The sequence below is a fragment of the Myotis nattereri genome (genome assembly GCF_964212035.1).
Source record: "Myotis nattereri genome assembly, chromosome: 3".
Taxonomy (NCBI): domain Eukaryota; kingdom Metazoa; phylum Chordata; class Mammalia; order Chiroptera; family Vespertilionidae; genus Myotis; species Myotis nattereri.
This window is the reverse complement of record NC_138077.1, coordinates 201,854,835-201,872,716: the sequence shown is the minus strand read 5'-3', so window position 1 is coordinate 201,872,716 and position 17,882 is coordinate 201,854,835. Positions and strand designations below refer to the sequence as shown.

Sequence of the window (17,882 nt, the reverse complement as noted above, 5' to 3'; positions counted from 1 at the left end):
TTGCTGATAGCTCCACACGGGATTCAGGGCCAGTCACAAACAGCGTCTGACGTTGTCCTGCACTAGACATTGGGAGTCATAGCAGATCCACCTAATACACAGACGCAAACCCAAACAGGCAGCCAAAATGGGGAGACAAAAAATCAACCCCCAAATGAAAGAACAAGAGCATTCTCCAGAAGAGCGAAACGCAATGGAGATAGGAAATGTATCAGATACAGAGTTTAGAATAATGATGGCAAAGATGCTCAACAGCACGAGAAAAGATATGGTAACGACGGAAAAAGACCAGTCGGAAATAAAGAATGACAGAGCGCTAATAAAGAACACGCTGGAAGGAACACACAGCAGATTAGGGGAAGCCGGGGATCGGATCAGTGAATCAGAAAGAGCGTCAGCCTGAGTCTGGGCATTTGCCTGGGAACTGGCCCTGAGTCCAGCCTCGCCCAGCAACAGGGCTTCAGTTTATTCTCCCCGCTCCGTGCTCAGCACGGTGACAAGCTTCCACCCCACAGAAATGCACACATGTGTACATGCGTGTGTGTATGTGGGTGAGTCCCAGCAGCGAAGGCCTCCTGCCAGCTTCGTGCCCCTTGGAAATCCTGGCTGTGACCTCAGCACTTTGCGACACGGCCAAGATAACAGGGGTTGGACCAGCTGGCCAGACACCAAAGATCTCACCCTTGGGGACAAACACAGTAAGTCAACATTTCAGCTTCTTCTAACAAAGTCTTGTTCCCTCTGGGTGAATACTCAGCCATGCTCATCCATATACTGCTGGGTGTCGGTTAACAAAGTGAACACCCATCACTACCCCCAGTAACAACCTGTTTCCAGAAGGTTCTCCGTAACTAGAAGAAAAATGGGACTTGTTATAACCACAATGGTCACCAAAGTGCTGTCCGCAACAGGGATCACAGCCCACGAGGCCAACTCCCTGCCAGGTTGCTGCCCCACCCTAACAAATCAGACCCCCTGGAGGATGGACCACTTGGCTTTTTACTGGGCAGAGGGAGGTCCCCCTTGGCTGGCTTCTGGCTTCCGAGAACTCCATTCCCTGACCTGGCGGTGGAGACAGTGAAGGTGGGAGACATGAGGTAGATGAGAGGTTTGACAAGCTAAGAGGTGAATGCTCCCAGGTGCTCTGAGTCCAAGGGTCACAGGTGGGAGGTGCCCAGAGGTCTCAGAGCCTGGGCAGATGGAGAGTCCCCCAGCCACCAAGAAGAGAGAGCGCCACCGCGTTGCACACCTCGCTCTCAGGACCCCCACACCCCAGGTGGGAGTCGTCGATGAGGAATCCAGGAGAAGGAGAGCGGCTTACTCAATCAAGGTCACACAACCAGGAAGTGGCAGAACCGGGATTTGGACCCTGGTCTGCCTGACGGTAAGCCTAGAGCATTCTCCACGGCTGGAGCCTGGGATGTGAATGACGGCCACCCTTTCCCTTCCCCTCCAACACCCTCTGCCAACTGGACTTTTCCTCTTGGGGGCCCGCCCCAGGGGGGACTCATGAGTCAGGAGGCCAAGCCTCAGGGAGGAAGGCGCCAGAGGAAGGCAGGAGGCTCTGACACAGCTGAGCCTCCGAATGTCCTCTCCCGAGCCCAGATGGCCTGGTGGTGTCAGCCCTTGATGCCCCCTGACCTGGTCTCACCTGTTTCGTGTTGTCCAGGGACAGCGGGGTGGCCTGACCTGAGCCCATCCTTTTCTCCAGTCCTCTTGTGGCTCAGCCCAGGGCAGGTGGGCCACAGGATGGGGTGGCTTCTTACTACTCAGGCCGACTGACAGCCTCTAGCTGGGGTTCTAGAAGCGCTGTAAGAACAATGGCTGCCCCAGGACCATGCTCCCAGGCCTCAAGTCTCTGTGGCGCCTTGGGCCCCTGGGAAGCTCAGCAGCACCGGATTCGGCAGGAAGCTGGGGGACAGCTCACCTGGCCATGTAATGCCCCAGCGTCCTACTCCTGGCTCCAGTCCTCTGGAGGCTGTCGGCCCCCCAGCTCCCAGCACCACTGTCCTCAATTTCTGATTCCTCTCCATCCTCTTCCTCCTCCTCCTCCTCCTCCTCCTCCTCCTCGGCATTGCTGTCCAAGGCGACGGTCAGTGTCCGAAGAGAAACTGGAGGCTCCCCGGGGACCAGATCCGGACTCGGGGAGGAGGAGCCCCAGCTGGCCCAGGAGATGCTGTTTTTCTGGAGCTCTTCCAGGGAACCCAAGTCCTTGGAGAATTCGGGGCCTGGGAGAGGCTCCGGACACCAGCTCCTACCCAGCCCTCGGCCTGGCCCCTTCTTGGCCAAATAGCCAGAGGACCCAGCCTCCTCCAGGAGGGAGGAGCCGCCAGTGCTGGCCCAGCTTCCGTCTGAAGAATTGCAAGCAGGACAGCCTTCGACCTGGACCCCTGCCTCCGAGTGCCCCGGGGTCTGGTGCTCCTGCTCCAGGAAACCGCGGGGCACAATGTAGGGCTGGACGGTGACACTGTCGTCTGCGTCGTACTCCTCGTCGTCGTCCTCTGATCCGGCCTGAATGGTGGCTGGGGCCCTGACTCTAGGGGTCAGTCTGACCCTTCTGGTCAGTTCCTTTTGGGGACAGAGGGTCAAGTCCTCCAGGGACTCTGGGCCACTGGGCTGAAAGGTTGCCATGGGGTATCTGTGTCCAGAAAAGTCCTGATTTGTGGGAGGGGAGACAAGAGCAGAAGGTCAGGCTTTCCCGAAGCATGACTGCTCTAACCGGGATGGACCCTGAGACAAGGATGCCCATGGACATCGTTTCTCTGGGAAGAGATCCCAGGAAAGGCCAACAGGGAGTGGGCATATGAGACAGGGGTGGGATAACGATGGGTGTTACCAGGCAGGTGACATCTAAGGCAGCTACAGCATAACCCTGCTGGGACTCAGGCAGCCAGTACAGTGCCATGAGGTGAGGGTGGGAGGGGTGGAGGCAGTGCCACCTCCCTGGCACTTGCAGCCTGCCACGTGCATGGGCTGGGTAGACACCAGAGGCAAGAGACAGCCCCCAGGATGCAGGTGCTAGCTGCTGAAAGGAACTTTAGAAATACTCCCTCCCTGCTCTGGCTGGCATAGCTCAGTGGTTAGAGCATTGGCTTGCACACCGGAGAGTCGCAGGTGTGATTCCTGGTGAGGGCACCTACCTGGGTTGCAGGTTTGATCCCCACCCCTAGTCAGGGCACATGTGGGAGGCAACCAATTGATGTGTCTCTCTCACATCGATGTTCCTGTCTTTCTTTCTCTCTCTCTCTCTCTCTCTCTCTCTCTCTCTCTCTCTCCCTACTCCCTCCCTTCCACTCTCTCTAAAAATCAAAGGGAAAATATCCTTACTCCTCAGGTGAGGATTAAAAAAATAGTCTCTCCCACGTGGTAGGGACACTCAGAATTCATCCCACCAGCCCAGTGCCCACTGAGCCTCACCTATGGCCCAGCTTCCCGCATGAGTCCGACCCACCTGACCTCTCCAGGCTTCCCCTGCCTGCGTGGCCTCCACATGCGAAGGGAGTGAGCCAGCAGACAGTGAGGGGACTCCAGGGTCGGCCTGGGCCAGACTCACCTGGGGTAGACTGTGAACTAGGTGTTGGGACCCTTCTAAGTCTTCCCCTTTTGGCACCTTTTCCTACCCGCGCCCCCCCCCCCCCGCCCCTTTTGGGCATCTCTCCTGAGTCCCAAGGCTGGGGGTTCTGCTCTCGGCACCTGACAAATCCTGAGCAGAGATGCAATTACTTAACTCACAGGGACTGTAGACACTCCTCCCTCCCAGGTATTTGAATTTGGCGCCAAAGGAATGAATTACTAATAGTGGAAATTTAGATACAAAGGAAGGATGTTCTGCAGTCTGGGCCACCTTGCTCATCCGTCTGAACTACCGCTAAGTCTAGCCCCACTCCCTTGCTCTTCAACAACCCTCCCCCCTCAGGCGCACATGCCCAGATTCGCCGTACCAGAGCCTGTGGCATCTTTGCCCGCTGAAACCAGGGGTTCCCTCTGAAGCTCCTCCAGATCACACAGCCCGTGGCAATAACCAACAGCAGCGGCAGCAGAAGTGGTAGCAGCACCAGGAATGCCCAGTGGACTCCTAGGAAAATAATCGGGATGAAGAAGCAACAACGGCTCCGGTTTACCGACTGCATCCGTCCTGGGGGCTTCACACACACACACAATCCTATTTATTTACTTTTTCATACCTCATCCTAGTCTCAGTTCTCATAAGAATAAAGTCATGCTCCTGATTGTGGAAACCAAGATTCAGAGAGGTTAGGGAAGCTGCCCAAAGACACACAGTGAGTGTGGTAGGGCCGGGGTTTTAATCGAGGTGAGCCTGTCTGACACATGCACCCTAACCACCACATTATGAAGATCCGGACGCTCAGGGAAAGTCCTCGAGGCTGTACCACGTTGCACCCACCTAGGGTCCCCAGGGAGAAGCAGGTGGGCTTGGAGAACTCGCTGTATTTAGGGTCCCCGCAGGTGTAGATGGTTCTGGCGCTGAGGCAGTGGTATCCACTGGCATCCACCTGGAGGGGGATCTGGACTGGCTGGCCATGGGGAGTGGCTGGAAATCGGGTCTGTTTGGAGAAAGAAGCAGAGGTGAGCAGACCTGTTGTGGGAACTGGCTCTGCACAGCCAGGATTGGGTGGGGTTGGCAGCTGGGATCTTGCAACTTCTTTTCCTGCAATCAAGTTCAAGTGTTCAAGAAGCACTTCCCAGAACTATCTGGCTTATTTTCTGCTGAGTTAGAGATGGTCTTGAGGTAGAGATGGTCTGGGTTCAAAAGCACCCCTGCCATTCAGGATCACTCCCTGCCCCCGACCCCCAGCCCCCTGCCCAGGGACTGCTGGCCTTCACTTTGAGGGGCATATCCCTCAGACTTCCTGCCCCAAGGGCACCCCAACTTATTTAGGGGGCATCATTCTGCCATCATAGACACAGAAAACTCTTGAGTGCCCATCCAATGCAGTAGCCACTGGCCATATGTGGCTCCTGAGCACCTGAAGTGTGACCAGTCCAAACTGGGATGGACTCTGAGCATAAAATACACATCAGCTTTCCAAGACTAAAGGAAGAAGAATGTCAAATATCTCAATAACTTTTATATTAATTACATGTTGAAACGATAACATTCTATTGGATGAATTAAAGTATATAATGAAAATTAAATTCACCTGTTTCTTTTTATTTAATTTAACAAGGAACATTTAAAATTACACATTAGGCTTGCATTACATTTCTTTAAAAAAATTTTTTTTTTTTGATTTTTGAGATAGGGAAGAGGGAGAGAAACATCAATGCGAGAGTGGAACATCTATGGGCTGCCTCCTGCTCACCCTCTACCAGTGATAGAGCCCATAATCCAGACATGTGGCCCGACAGGAATTGAACTGGCGACCTTTTGGTGCACGGGATGATGCCCAACCACCTGAGCCACACCGGCCAGGGCTGCATTACATTTCTATTGGAGAGTACCGGCCTAGGGCAGTGGTCGGCAAACTCATTAGTCAACAGAGCCAAATATCAACAGTACAACGATTGAAATTTCTGTTGAGAGCCAAATTTTTAAACTGAAACTATATAGGTAGGTACATTGTTATTAACTTAGTGAGGGTCCTCCTAAGCTGGCCTTTGCTAAAAACGTCCTCAATCTGATTGAGGTACGTTCGCTGAGGTCGACCCCTCCCAACTCTCCCATTCACACTCGTCTTGTATACTTGTTTCGTCTGTCTCCTTTCCGAAAACCGACTTCTGTGCATGGGCCACGAAGTTTCAATCACACTGTGCGTGGGCGCCCACACGTGGTATTTTGTGGAAGAGCCACACTCAAGGGGCCAAAGAGCCGCATGTGGCTCGCGAGCCGCGGTTTGCCGGCCACTGGTCCAGGGTATTTGTAAGGTTCTTGAAGGCATGGACCACATCAAGTGGTGTACATCCCGGGAACCAGAGGATGCAGGAGGCCAGGAGTGTGGCTGCTGGTTCAGTGAAAGACAAACTGAGGAAGGATGGGGTCAGTCAGCTATACAGCCTGTGGGCAGACCTGGCTGCCAGCTTTTTAAAAAGTGACCCTGGAAACCACCTAAGCCTGTGCATTTACATATTGTCTCTGGTTCCTTTTGTGTTACAGATGCAGAGCCAAGTAGCGGTGACAGACTAGAGCAGCGGTCGCCAACTGGTGGTCCGTGAGGTCCGAAAAGTTGACGACCGCTGGGCTACAGGGTCTGCAAAGCCACAAATGTTTACATCTGGCCCGTTACAAAAAAAGTTTGCCAACCCTGCCATAAATAAATACCGACAGACAGACACACGTGCACCCACAGAAAACAAGTCTGAAACTGGATAGATACCAAAGACTTATTTGTGGCCATCTCTGATACTTTCGGTTTTCCCTGTAGAGCTCATGTGTATTTTCTGACTTTTCTATAATGAATCCAGTGACTGGGCAAGCAGGCCTCCTGTAGCTCACCATAGTTCAATCAGATTTTATTGTAAAAAAACCAAAAACAAACCCCAATAGGTTTCATAATTAAAAAAATATATTAGTTAGAAAATGTCTGTGCTGTGAGCACCTATAAGGCACAGGGACAGGATGCCCTGTACTTGGCCTCTTAGGTGGAGAAGGGCAGGGATATGCCAAGAGTGAAGGGTATGTGGGAAGGCTTCCTGGAGGAGGCGTGCAGGTAGGAGGCTGGGAAGGTGAGGAGCACCGAGGTTTGGTAAGGCTGTGGAGGAAGGGGGCACAAGTAGGGGGGCAGGAAAGGGGCACCCACCTTGTTCCCAGTCCCCTCCTTCCAGAAATCCACCTCATACTTCAGATCTGACAGAGGCATGCAGGGGGGCAGCTGGTAGGTAGCATTGACCTTCAGGACCTCCTCTGTCTGAGTGACTGCCAGGACGGGTGGGGCCGGCTCCACTGCAGAAACAGAACAGGACTTGTCAGGACCCTCTGGGGCCACGGTGCGCCCATTGCCCTGCCTCCAGGTGAGCCTGCTCCTCGCCCAGCCCAGAGAGCTGACCTGGAAAGGGGAACCGGGAATCAGGAGCCTCCCGGCCATTTTATTTAAGCCCTGGAGGGGATATCACTAGTCCCATTTTAAAGAAGGGGAAACTGAGGCTTAGAGAGGTGAAATGACCAGGCCAAGCTCACAGTTAACCTGCCTTTATTCATGTTGTCCCTTGTACCCTCACATACCACTGGCCTGCCAGAATCTGGCCCTTACGTATCAGTTTTCTATGGCTGCTCTAACACAGCACCACACACTTAGTGGCTTAAAACAACCCACATCCATTATCTCACAGTGCTGCAGGTCAGAGTCTAGGGCAGTGATGGCGAACCTATGACACGCGTGTCAGAGGTGACACGTGAACTCACTTTTTTGGTTGATTTTTCTTTGTTAAATGGCATTTAAATATATAAAATAAATATCAAAAATATAAGTCTTTGTTTTACTATGGTTGCAAATATCAAAAAATTTCTATATGTGACACGGCACCAGAGTTAAGTTAGGGTTTTTCAAAATGCTGGCACGCCGAACTCAAAAGGTTCGCCATCACTGGTCTAGGGTATAGTGACTATGTACTATGCTCTGGGCAAGGAGCTGAGGATAATAGGGAGGTGAGGCCTCCATGGATCCTGCCCTGCAGGAACTGAAAGAAATGAGGGGGAAATGAAATATGAAAACTACCAAAACTGAAGAGAGAAAGTGACCAGGGCCACAGTGGAGGGCAGAACAAGGCAGGAAGGGCCATTCGGGCTTAGGGTGTGCTGAAGGAAAATCAGGAGTGCTTCAGGGAGGAGGAAGCAAAAAAGTAACTAAAAAAAAAAAAAAAGGTCATCTCCTCTCTGAATCGTTCCCTCCATTTCCTTCTTGTCCATGAACCACCATTCAGTGGTTCATCCGTCGTTCTGCTAGCACAGTGGTTCTCAACCTTGGCTGCACATTAGAATCACCTGGGAATCTTTTTAAAATCCTGATTTCTGGGCCTCATCCTCTGGAAATTCTGTTTCTTTGTTATGGGGTGAGGCCACAACATTAGTAACAAAGAAACAGAATTTCCGGAGGATGAGGCCCAGAAATCAGGATTTTAAAAAGATTCCCAGGTGATTCTAATGTGCAGCCAAGGTTGAGAACCACTGTTCTAGCAGAACAGCCCCTGTTCCTGCCTCCCCATCTTTCCTTCCCAGCCAACATTCCTTCCTTCCCATCCATCCTTTCTAGCCAATCAGCCTACTCTTCCACTCACCCATCCATCCTTCTTTCCTTCCCAGATATCTTTCCTTCTTGATTTTCCTTCCTCCATTTGTTTGTTCACTTCTCCTCCCCCTCCCCTTCCTTCCAGCCCTCCCTACGCAGCCAGCCTTGCTTCTGTGCTAACCACTGATCCACCCATCCGCCTTTCCTTCTTGTCCTCCCTCTCTCCATCCCCGCTTGCTTCCTTCTAGTATAATAAATGCCTGTATGGTTCATGATCAAGGCTGTGCTCCATAGAAGATCATAAATATCATAGTAGGAGGTACCGGCTGAACTGTGGCGTTGTGGTACTCCCCTAACTCCCTGCCATGAAATCAGGCTGCTTGGACCCGGGCCGTGGCCAGGGCGCTGCCCGACAGGGGAAGTGGGAGACAGACGGTTGCACAGCAGTGCCACTGAGCCAAGTTCTTGGACAGAGAACCTTCCACTCAGTCCCTTACCCACAGACCTACCCTCAAAAAGGTAGTCCAGGTACTTGGACTCCACCCAGGGGGACCTGGCGTTGGGAGAGACCGCCCGCACACGGCCCTTGAACTTGTTGAACAGGTCCTGCTTCTCCAGGCACATCAGAGAACACGTCAGCTCCTTGGTTCTTGCGCACTTTCCCACTTTTCGCCACCGTTCAGGGGCTGCTAGAAAGCTGAGGGAGGAAACAGACAGAGGAGCATTGGGCCATGGACTCAACTTCCTGGGACCCGGGGACTTACAGAACAAGTGATGACTCATCTTTCACCCGTGCATCCACCCATCTGTCCTCCGTCCGTCCATCTCTCCAGGTCAGGCTCTGGAGAGACACACATGGGTGGGAACTGTGGCTCCGGCCCTCACCAGCTTTGGGACCCTCTGTAGGTAACAGCCCTGAGCCCAGGCTTCTCCCGTCGTGTGTCATGGTGGCTGCTATTGCTATTGCTATTCCACACACAGGTTTATTCGTGCAGGCACGTATGGACTGACCATCTGCTGTGTGGATGTCAGAGGGGGACACGCAGGCCCACGACTCCAACCCCCTGAGAATGCTGAGGTCCGCAGAAGGGACCTGAGGTCTGGGCATTCTTCCTGGGGAACGAGCAAGGCATGACAGACAAGGCCCTGAACAAAATAATTATGGAAGTTGGTCTAATGAACATGTATAGAACAAACTGAACAAACTGCTTAAGCCACACTGTTGAAGCCCTAACCCCCAACCTGTATAGTAGTCCCCCCTTATCTGAGGGGGGATATGTTCCAAGACCCCCAGTAGATGCCTGAAATTGCTGATAGTATCAAACCCTATATATGTCTTTTTTCCTATACATACATATCTTTGATAAAGTTTAACTTACAAATTAGGAACAGTAAGAGAGTAACAATAACTAGTAATAAAGTAAGACAACTCTAACAATACATGATAATAAAAGTTATGTGAACATGGTCTCTCCAGCTCTGATAACCAAGCTGATAATTGTGACAGTCACGAAGTGATTAACAGGTGGGTAGCGTAGACAGCATGGATATGCTGGATCAGGGGGTGATTCATGTCCCGGAATGGAGCGGGATGGTGCCAGATTTCATCACGCTCCTCAGAATGGCGTGCCATTGAACACTTAGGAATTGCTTATTTTTGGAATTTTCCATTAAATATTTTTGAACCTTGGTTGACTTCGGGTAACTGAAACCACCAGAAAGCAAAACCATGAATAAGGTGAGGCTACTGTATTTGGAAACAGGCCCTTTAAAGATGGTATTAATGTTAAATTGGGTCATAAGGTTGGGGTCCTAAATCAGGAAGACTGGTATTCTTAAAAGAAGAGGGAGGAACCTCAGGGAAAAGGCCAGGTGGGGAGGTGGCCATCTGCAAGCCGAGGAGAGAGGCCTCAGGAGAAAGCAGACACACCAGCATCTTGATCTTGGACTGCCAGCCTCCGGAACTGTAAGACACGAATTCCCGTTGTGTAAGCCTTGCCCCCACCCCAGTTTATGATACTTTGTTATGGCAGCCCCAGCAAACTAAGTTAAACGCACTCAGATTTCGGTACCATAGTGGGGTGCTAATGTAATAAATATTGAAAAATGTGGAAGTGGTTTTGCTACTGGGTCATGGGTAGAGGCTGGAAGAGTTTTGAGGTGCACGTTGGAAAAAGTCGAGACTGCCTTGAAAAGACTGTTGGTAGGAATGTGGGTGTTCCAGGTGATTCTGGGGAGATCCCAGGTGGGAAGGAGGAACGTCTTACTGGAAACTGAAGGGAAGGTGATCCTTGGTATAAAGAGGCAAAGAATTGCAAAACCACAGAACTGTCATCCACCTATGAAAATTACTAAAAATTCCATAATGTCAGTATTCAGTCTGGGTTCAGATTTCCCCACTGTCCCTTACATGTCTTTTTATAAATAACTAGTTTGGATCAAAAGCCTGTAGAGCCGAAACCGGTTTGGCTCAGTGGATAGAGCGTCGGTCTGTGGACTGAGAGGTCCCAGGTTCGATTCCGGTCAAGGGCATGTACCTGGGTTGCGGGCACATCCCCAGTAGAAGATGTGCAGGAGGCAGCTGATCGATGTTTCTCTCTCATCAATGTTTCTAACTCTCTATCTCTCTCCCTTCCTCTCTGTAAAAAATCAATAAAATATATTTAAAAAAAAAAAAAAAGCCTGTATAAATCCCCATGTAGGAAAAAAAAAAAAAAGAGAGGCAAAGAGCATGGTTGAATCTCGTTCTAGTGTTTTTCGGAAAGTAGAGGTTAAAAGTGATGAACTTGGGTATTTAGCTGAGGAGATTTCAATGTAAAGTGTTAGAGATGTAATCTGGTTTCTCCTTTCTGCTTAGAGTAAAATGAGGAGAGAGAAGAGCAATAAATAGAAGAAACTGTTAAAAATTGAAGATCTGAAAAATTCTCAGCGCATGCAGGTTGCAGGAAGCGAGAAAGCACATTCTGGAGAGAATACCAAGAGTGGGGCTGAAAATCTTTTGATAAAGAGGGCTTGATTATAACTGATTTCACGCTTTAGGTTAGGAATTGTGCAAACGAGCCTGGAACATCTTGTCATAACAATAAAAGATGTCAAAGTCAACTGGGTCAAGTTCAAAGGACTCAGGAGCCAACCTGAAGAGCCGTTCGCTGGCCAAAGATAGGACAATTCAAGCTTCACTGAGGAGAATAAGTTGCAACAGATTGAAACCATCGGACACCTTCAAATATTTGAGTTCATCATAATAATAAAAAGATAAATGGATCAATCACCATTTGGGAGGTGACAGAGAACCAAATCATTATCTTGAAAACTGGAAAATAAAAGGCGAAAAAAGAATCAAGCATGGATCCTGTCTTGCCCATTTGAAAAGTACCTCTGAAGATCCAATACTATAAAGAAAGCATCTCTTTATAAAATAATTCCCACTACAAAATAAGAAATAGTACCATTAGAATAGTACCATTTTGCAATTCTCGCAGGTGTTTAAACAGTGTAACGAGAAGGACACTATTGTAAAGGTCCAGAGGGTGGCCTTGGAGCTCTTTAATCCATTTATCCCGCCCCACGGTTTCCAGCCGTGCGACCCTGAGCAAAAGGCACGCGTGGTGCCTGTCTCCTCACTGCCTCCTTCCTCAAAGGACCTTGCGAGATTAAATACGGTTAATGCATTGCCTCAGGGCGGACCTAACAGCACACACACGGTACATGTGAGGTGCTCTCTGCCTCCCGACACAGTTCCTTCTTTTGAAAGCTCTCTTGCAGCCTGTCCTCCAAGCCAGGCCCCCGTCACTCCCATCTGGGTGCTATGGGTAGAGGGATGGTGACGGAATAGGAAGAGCACAAACTCTGGGGTCAGACAGGATTGGCATTTTCTTCTGGCTCCATTGCCAGCTTCCTCACCTCTACAATGGGGAGTGCAGCGCCTGCCTGGTGATACTGGGAGGAAGAAGCGAAATACTCATGCGAGGCTCAGCCCGGCAGGCGGAAGGGGTCCTGAGTCCAGAGCAGCTTGCTCCCCTTCCAGGGTCCTCCTCCTTCTCACCAATTCTAGATCCATCCTCCTGAGCATGTGCTTTTATCAGCTTACTCTCCCACTAGAGGCCCTGCCATGATTCCCGTCTGTGTGCAGAGATGGTGAAGCCGTTGGCATTTTCAGGTACCTCTGGGTGGGTAGTGGCTGCCTGGCCTGCCAGGTTGGGAAGGACGCTGGCGAGGAGGCTCTGTGCAGGTTCCGTGGGGAAAAGGGTGATCATCTACTGATGCCCAGCACGGGCTCTGCAGGAGACCCACTTGCCCTGCCTCACCTGCCCGAACAGCCCCAAGCCCTGAATCCAGGCCCCCACCAATTCCATCGCTGGCCCTCATCGCTCCACCCAAGCCCTGCTCCGACTTTTCTCAAAGACCCACCCTCACCCCTGGCAGGCCTATCACCTGTGCACTGCTCTCCACTCAGCACCATTCCCACCTCCAGACCTTTATCAAGTGCCCTCTCCAAGCACCTGCCACGTGCCATCTCCCCAGGGACCCAGAGAGCTGGCAAATGCTGCCCACGCGGAAAGCAGCTTTCCCAAGAGGCCCCTCCCACCCCTGCCACCTCCTCAGCCTCCCAGCCACAGCCTGGAGGCTCCCCGTTACCTCTGATAGGCCACACGATAGGTCACGTTCTGGGGGTTGCCGGGCCCTGGGAGCCAAGTGAGGTACACACCGAAGTTCCGGGAGAGCAGCGTCACGTTCTGGGGCGGGGCCAGAGGGGGCCTCCCTGTTGGGGAGGAAGAGGCCATGAAGCCTGGAGCTCCTGGCTCATCTTGACTTGGGAGTCTTCAGAGCTGAAGAGTGGCATGGCAGGCAGTTTGAGGAACCAGGAGCCTCTGGGTGGCTGAAGCGCGGGGGACGTGGTGGAGGCTGGGGACCAGGATCCCTGTGACAGTCACACCAGAATGGCTGTATTGCAGCCTCGTGCCCTCCCCAGGCCTAGCAGCCCACCTGCCCCTCAGCGGAAGCTCCTGCCCACTCTGACACCTGATGGTTCCAGCAGACCACAGGGCAGGGCCATCTGGGTCTCCTGGACGACAGGAGGGAACAGCCCCAGGGTCTCAGTGAGCAGGGGCTCTGTCTGGTTCTCAGCCACGTCACCAGAGCCCGCCTGCAATGGTCCCTGCACATAGTAGATGCACAATAAATATCTGAATAAATCCTATATAATAAAAGGCAAATATGCAAATTATGCCCTTGGGAGTTCGACTAACCAGGAGTTTGACCGCTTGCTTTGACGTATGCTGACCACCAGGGGGCAGTGCGGATTGAATGAAGGCCCCGGTCAGCAGATGGCAGCCAGGGGAAGGAAGGTCCAGGCCGGCCCTATCAATGCACAAATTTCATGCCCCGGGGCCTCTAGTACTGTGATAACTTGGATTATTCTGAAGACCTTCTACCTGGTCTCCCTGCTTCCAACCTTGTCTCCACACAACAGCAGAAGTTCAGATGAAAGTCAGATCATGTCACTCTCTGACCCACTCCTCTGCCCCTTGCTTCCTCTTCTCCAGCCACACTGGCCTTTTTGCTGTCCCTGAGGAATGCCAGGCACGCTCTGGGAACAGCCATGAACAGCAAGCATTACTGTCTCGGTGACACTTCCCCTCCTTCCATTGATAACCCTCTTCTGACACATGCACCTGATTACACAACTGCCCAGTTCCGTGCCCTTCCCTTGCCTGCAGAATAAAGTCCACAGTCCTTATCATAGTACAGGGGGCCCTGCCCAGCTTGGCCTGGTCTGGCCATCTAGCCGACCTCTTCCCCACAGGCTCTTAGGCTGCGCCAATCCTCCTCCTTGACCTTCTCGAACCACTGAATTCTTGGGGATGCCTCTGAACCCAGGTGTCTTAGACTGCCAGGTATTCAGCATCTAATCTTTTATTTATCTATTTTTGTTAATTCTCACCTGAGGATGTTTTTTTCTATTGATTTTTAGAGAGAGTGGAAGGGAAGGAGGGAGAAACAGAGAGAGAGAGAGAGAGAGAGAGAGAGAGAGAGAGAGAGAGAGAGAAAGAAAGAGAGAGAGAGAGAGAGAGAGAGAGAGAGAGAGAGAGAGACACTGATGGGTTGCCACCTACATATGGCCCAACCAGGGCTGGGGATGGAACCTACAACAAAGGTATGGGCCCTTGACCAGGAATCAAACCTGCAATCCTTTGGGGTGTGGGCCAACGCTGTAACCAATGAGAACACTGGCCATGGCCATCATCTAATCTTTTAAAGACTCAATTCAAATGTCACTTCCTCCAGGGAGCCTTCCTGGACATTTCTAAGAAGTGGTGATGCTAGCAGCTAATGTGTGTTGTGTCCTAACTATGTGCCAGGCACTATGTTAACTACATTGCCTGCTTTCCTCTTTCAAACCTCCCCACTCCCCTAGGCATTTGGTACTAATCGTGATCATCCCGTTATGGATGAGGAAACTGAGGCCCCCTCAGCTAATGAACTGTAGAGTCAGAATTCAAATCGAGGCCTAGCCAACCCCAAAGTCTGAGCTCTTCACCACACAGCCTCCTCATGGGGCCTATTCAGCTTTATTCTTCCAACATCAATGGGCCATTATTGACCAACAATATCTATTGACGACTGTGTGCCAGAGGTTTCAAAGAAGAATACAACTCCATCCCTGCCCTTCAGGCACTCTGGTCCCATGGAGAATTCTGTGCCCTGAAGTGCCACCTGGGCCAGGACAGAAGTCCATTCAGATTACAGAACAGGTTACAGAACGGCATTAGGGAGAGTCAGGCCAGTTCTACTGATGTCTCAGCTGGGCTCCCTACCCCTGGCCTTTTAGGCCCCAATATGGGTGCCAGTGTCCTCAAGTCGGAAATGGATCACTGGGATGCTGGTGCTGCCACTGCTCCCAGCTCCTGGATTTTCTAGCAGACGACTGGCAGGAGGCCAGCGTCTGAGCTTGGCCACAGTGGAGAAATAGCAGCTAGAGCAACTACCCTTTTTTGAGCTTTCAACAGCTGCCAAACACAGGTTTGGCATTTTATACACAAACCTCAATCAATCCTGAGGACAAACCACCCGATGGGGTAGGTGTCATTTCCCTTTTGTGGAGGGGCACTAGGCTGGGAGACAGATGGTGAATCATTTGCTTGAGGCTACACAGCTAGTTCGTTGGGGAGCCAGGATTTGAACCTGGATCTAGCTCAGTGGTTCTCAACTTTCCTAATGCCGCGACCCTTTAATACAGTTCCTCATGTTGTGGTAACCCCCCAATTTCATTGTTACAAATTGAACATAATTAAAGCATAGTGATTAATCACAAAAACAATATGTAATTATATATGTGTTTTCTGACGGTCTTAGGCGACCCCTGTGAAAGGGTTGTTCGACCCCCAAAGGGGTTGCGACCCACAGGTTGAGAACCGCTGATCTAGCTGAACTTCACCCTGACTCATCACACCAGTTTGTGTTGCATAAATTGAAAATCCCTCGGGAGCCCAGCCGGTGTGGCTCAGTGGTTGAGCATCAACCTATGAACCAGGAGGTCACGGTTTGATTCCTAGTTAGGGTACATGCCTGGGTTTCAGGCGTGATCCACAGTAGGGGGCATGCAGGAGGCAGCCAATCAATGATTCTCTCTCATCATTGATGTTTTTATCTCTCTCCCTTCTTCTCTGAAATCAATAAAAATATATTTTAGCCCTAGTCGGTTTGGCTCAGTGGATAGAGTGTTGGCCTGCGGACTGAAGGGTCCCAGGTTTGATTCCGGTGAATGGCACATGCCCAGGTTGCGGGCTCGATCCCCAGGAGGGGGTGTGCAGGAGGCAGCCAATCAATGATTCTCTCTTATCATTGATGTTTCTCTCCCTCTCCCTTCCTCTGAAATCAATGAAGAAATATAATTAGAAAATATATATATATTTTTTTTAATAAAATGAATAAAACTCTCTCGGGGAAAGTTCAGTTAGGTCTAGACAAGAAAGGTACTGAGTTTGACAGTGAAACTGGGAGACAGAGGACCCCTCCTCCCCTCCCTCCCACTGTCCCTCATCAGCTGCAAAGACACTCACTGCTGGAGGCACCAGGGGCTGGGGCATACCTGCGCTGACCTCAGTAGGTACACAGCCCTGTGTCAACCACCCAACCCACAGACAGAGCCGACCATGATTGCTGCAGCCTGTCTTCCCTGTTCTGCGTCTCACCTCTGCCCTCCGTCCTTCTTGGGCAATTCCCTTAATTGCCCTGAGCCTCATTTTCTACAACGGAAAAGGGAGAAAATAATATCTACGTAATGGGATGGCTGGGCTGTACAGCTTAAATAGGATAATGTGGTGCCCAACACAAAGAACCTGCTCAATGAAAGTTGTCTCTAAATATAATTATTAGATTATGTCCAAGGGCCCGTCCAGGTCTTAAATTGTGAGTCTAATTCTAGGAAGACATTCTGGGGACAATTTCAGGACCACCTCCCTGGACTGGTTGGGACTTGGTGGTTTGGTGCTATCCCCAGGTATTTTGTACCCGGCCACCTCGTTTACCCTCCATGGGGCTCAGCAAGAAGGCGCCCTGACAGATCATCTCGGGGCACCGGCTCACCGGGGCTCCCGTCCCCCAGTCCGGGGTGGAGCACCCGACACCCCGCTGGAGAGAGCTGCGGGGCGGGCAGGCGCTGGTCCGACTTCCCCGCTAGGAGGCTCCAGCGCGGAATTGGCGCAGAGGGCAGGACTCGGGGAGAAATGAACATGCACTTTAGGAGCAAATGCAGCGGCTTATCGCTGTCGCTTCCCCTGCTCCCCTGCAGCCGCCCTGGCCGTTCGGAAACGGGTGGTTTTCTCCTGGGAAGGAACGTCAAAGGCTCTGATGAGCGGGCAAGGCGACCAGCGCTCCGCGGGCTCGGGCGGCCGCCGGAAGGCTCGGTCCACGCCCCTCCCTGCTCGGAGCTCGGGTCCGAGGGTGGACGCGCTCGCCCAGGACGCCCCGCGGCCCCGCACCCTCCCGCACCCTCCCGCGCCCTCCCGCGCCCCTACCTTCAGCGGACGGCAGCAGGTACAGGAGCAGGAGGGCCCAGGGCCCGGCCCGGGTCATGTCGGCCCTTCTCCGGCCGCCCCGGAGGGGCCAGGTCCCGCCTCCTGGTTCACCGGCGGGCAGGTGACGCGCCTGGCAGCCAATGGGAGGCCGAGCCCAGGGACCGCCCCTTGTGGGCCGGGACGCGGCGGGGGCTTCCCCCGGGGGCGCCCCGCCGGAGACCGAGACTCGCGCTGCCGGCTCCGGGCTCCCGGCTCCCCGGCGCCTGCACCTGGCTTGTTTGGCCCGAGCCCGGGGTGCGGGTGCGGGTGCGGTGCGGGTGGGGGACCGTAAATCGGTGTATGCGGGGAGGAAAAATGTTTATTATTAATCATCAACGTTAGGAATTCCAAGACGGGATTTTTAACGGGACCAAGGAGCGTTCAGGGCCGGTGGTAACAACTAGCCTCGCCTCGGACACCCTTGCAGGATCTGAGCGTGTTTTATGTGCCGATACTGAGCCAAGCGCATCAACACATTATCTGCTTTAATCTCCCGACTTTCCTGAGAACCCAGGGTTGGTCCCGTTGCTGTGTTCCTCACGTCGGGGTGGCAACCTGGAACCAGTCCCTCCGCAGACGGTACAGTCATTAGAAAGGTTGCTGAGCAGACCCAGGGATGTGTACAATGCATTCCCTCAGG

The 17,882-nt window shown here is 52.1% G+C and overlaps 1 protein-coding gene across 1 annotated transcript; it reads right to left on the bottom strand.

Annotated features, from left to right (window-relative positions):
* Nucleotides 1-1,923: 1,923 nt before the first annotated feature.
* Nucleotides 1,924-17,261, bottom strand: IFNLR1 (interferon lambda receptor 1; the record flags this gene model as incomplete). Its single annotated transcript, XM_081088184.1, has 7 exons — nt 1,924-2,655; nt 3,942-4,075; nt 4,406-4,565; nt 6,759-6,901; nt 8,693-8,880; nt 12,822-12,945; nt 17,204-17,261. The coding sequence occupies 7 exons, from the start codon at nt 17,259-17,261 to the stop codon at nt 1,924-1,926; spliced, it is 1,539 nt and encodes a 512-aa protein (XP_080944310.1).
* Between the last annotated feature and the right edge of the window lie 621 nt (nt 17,262-17,882).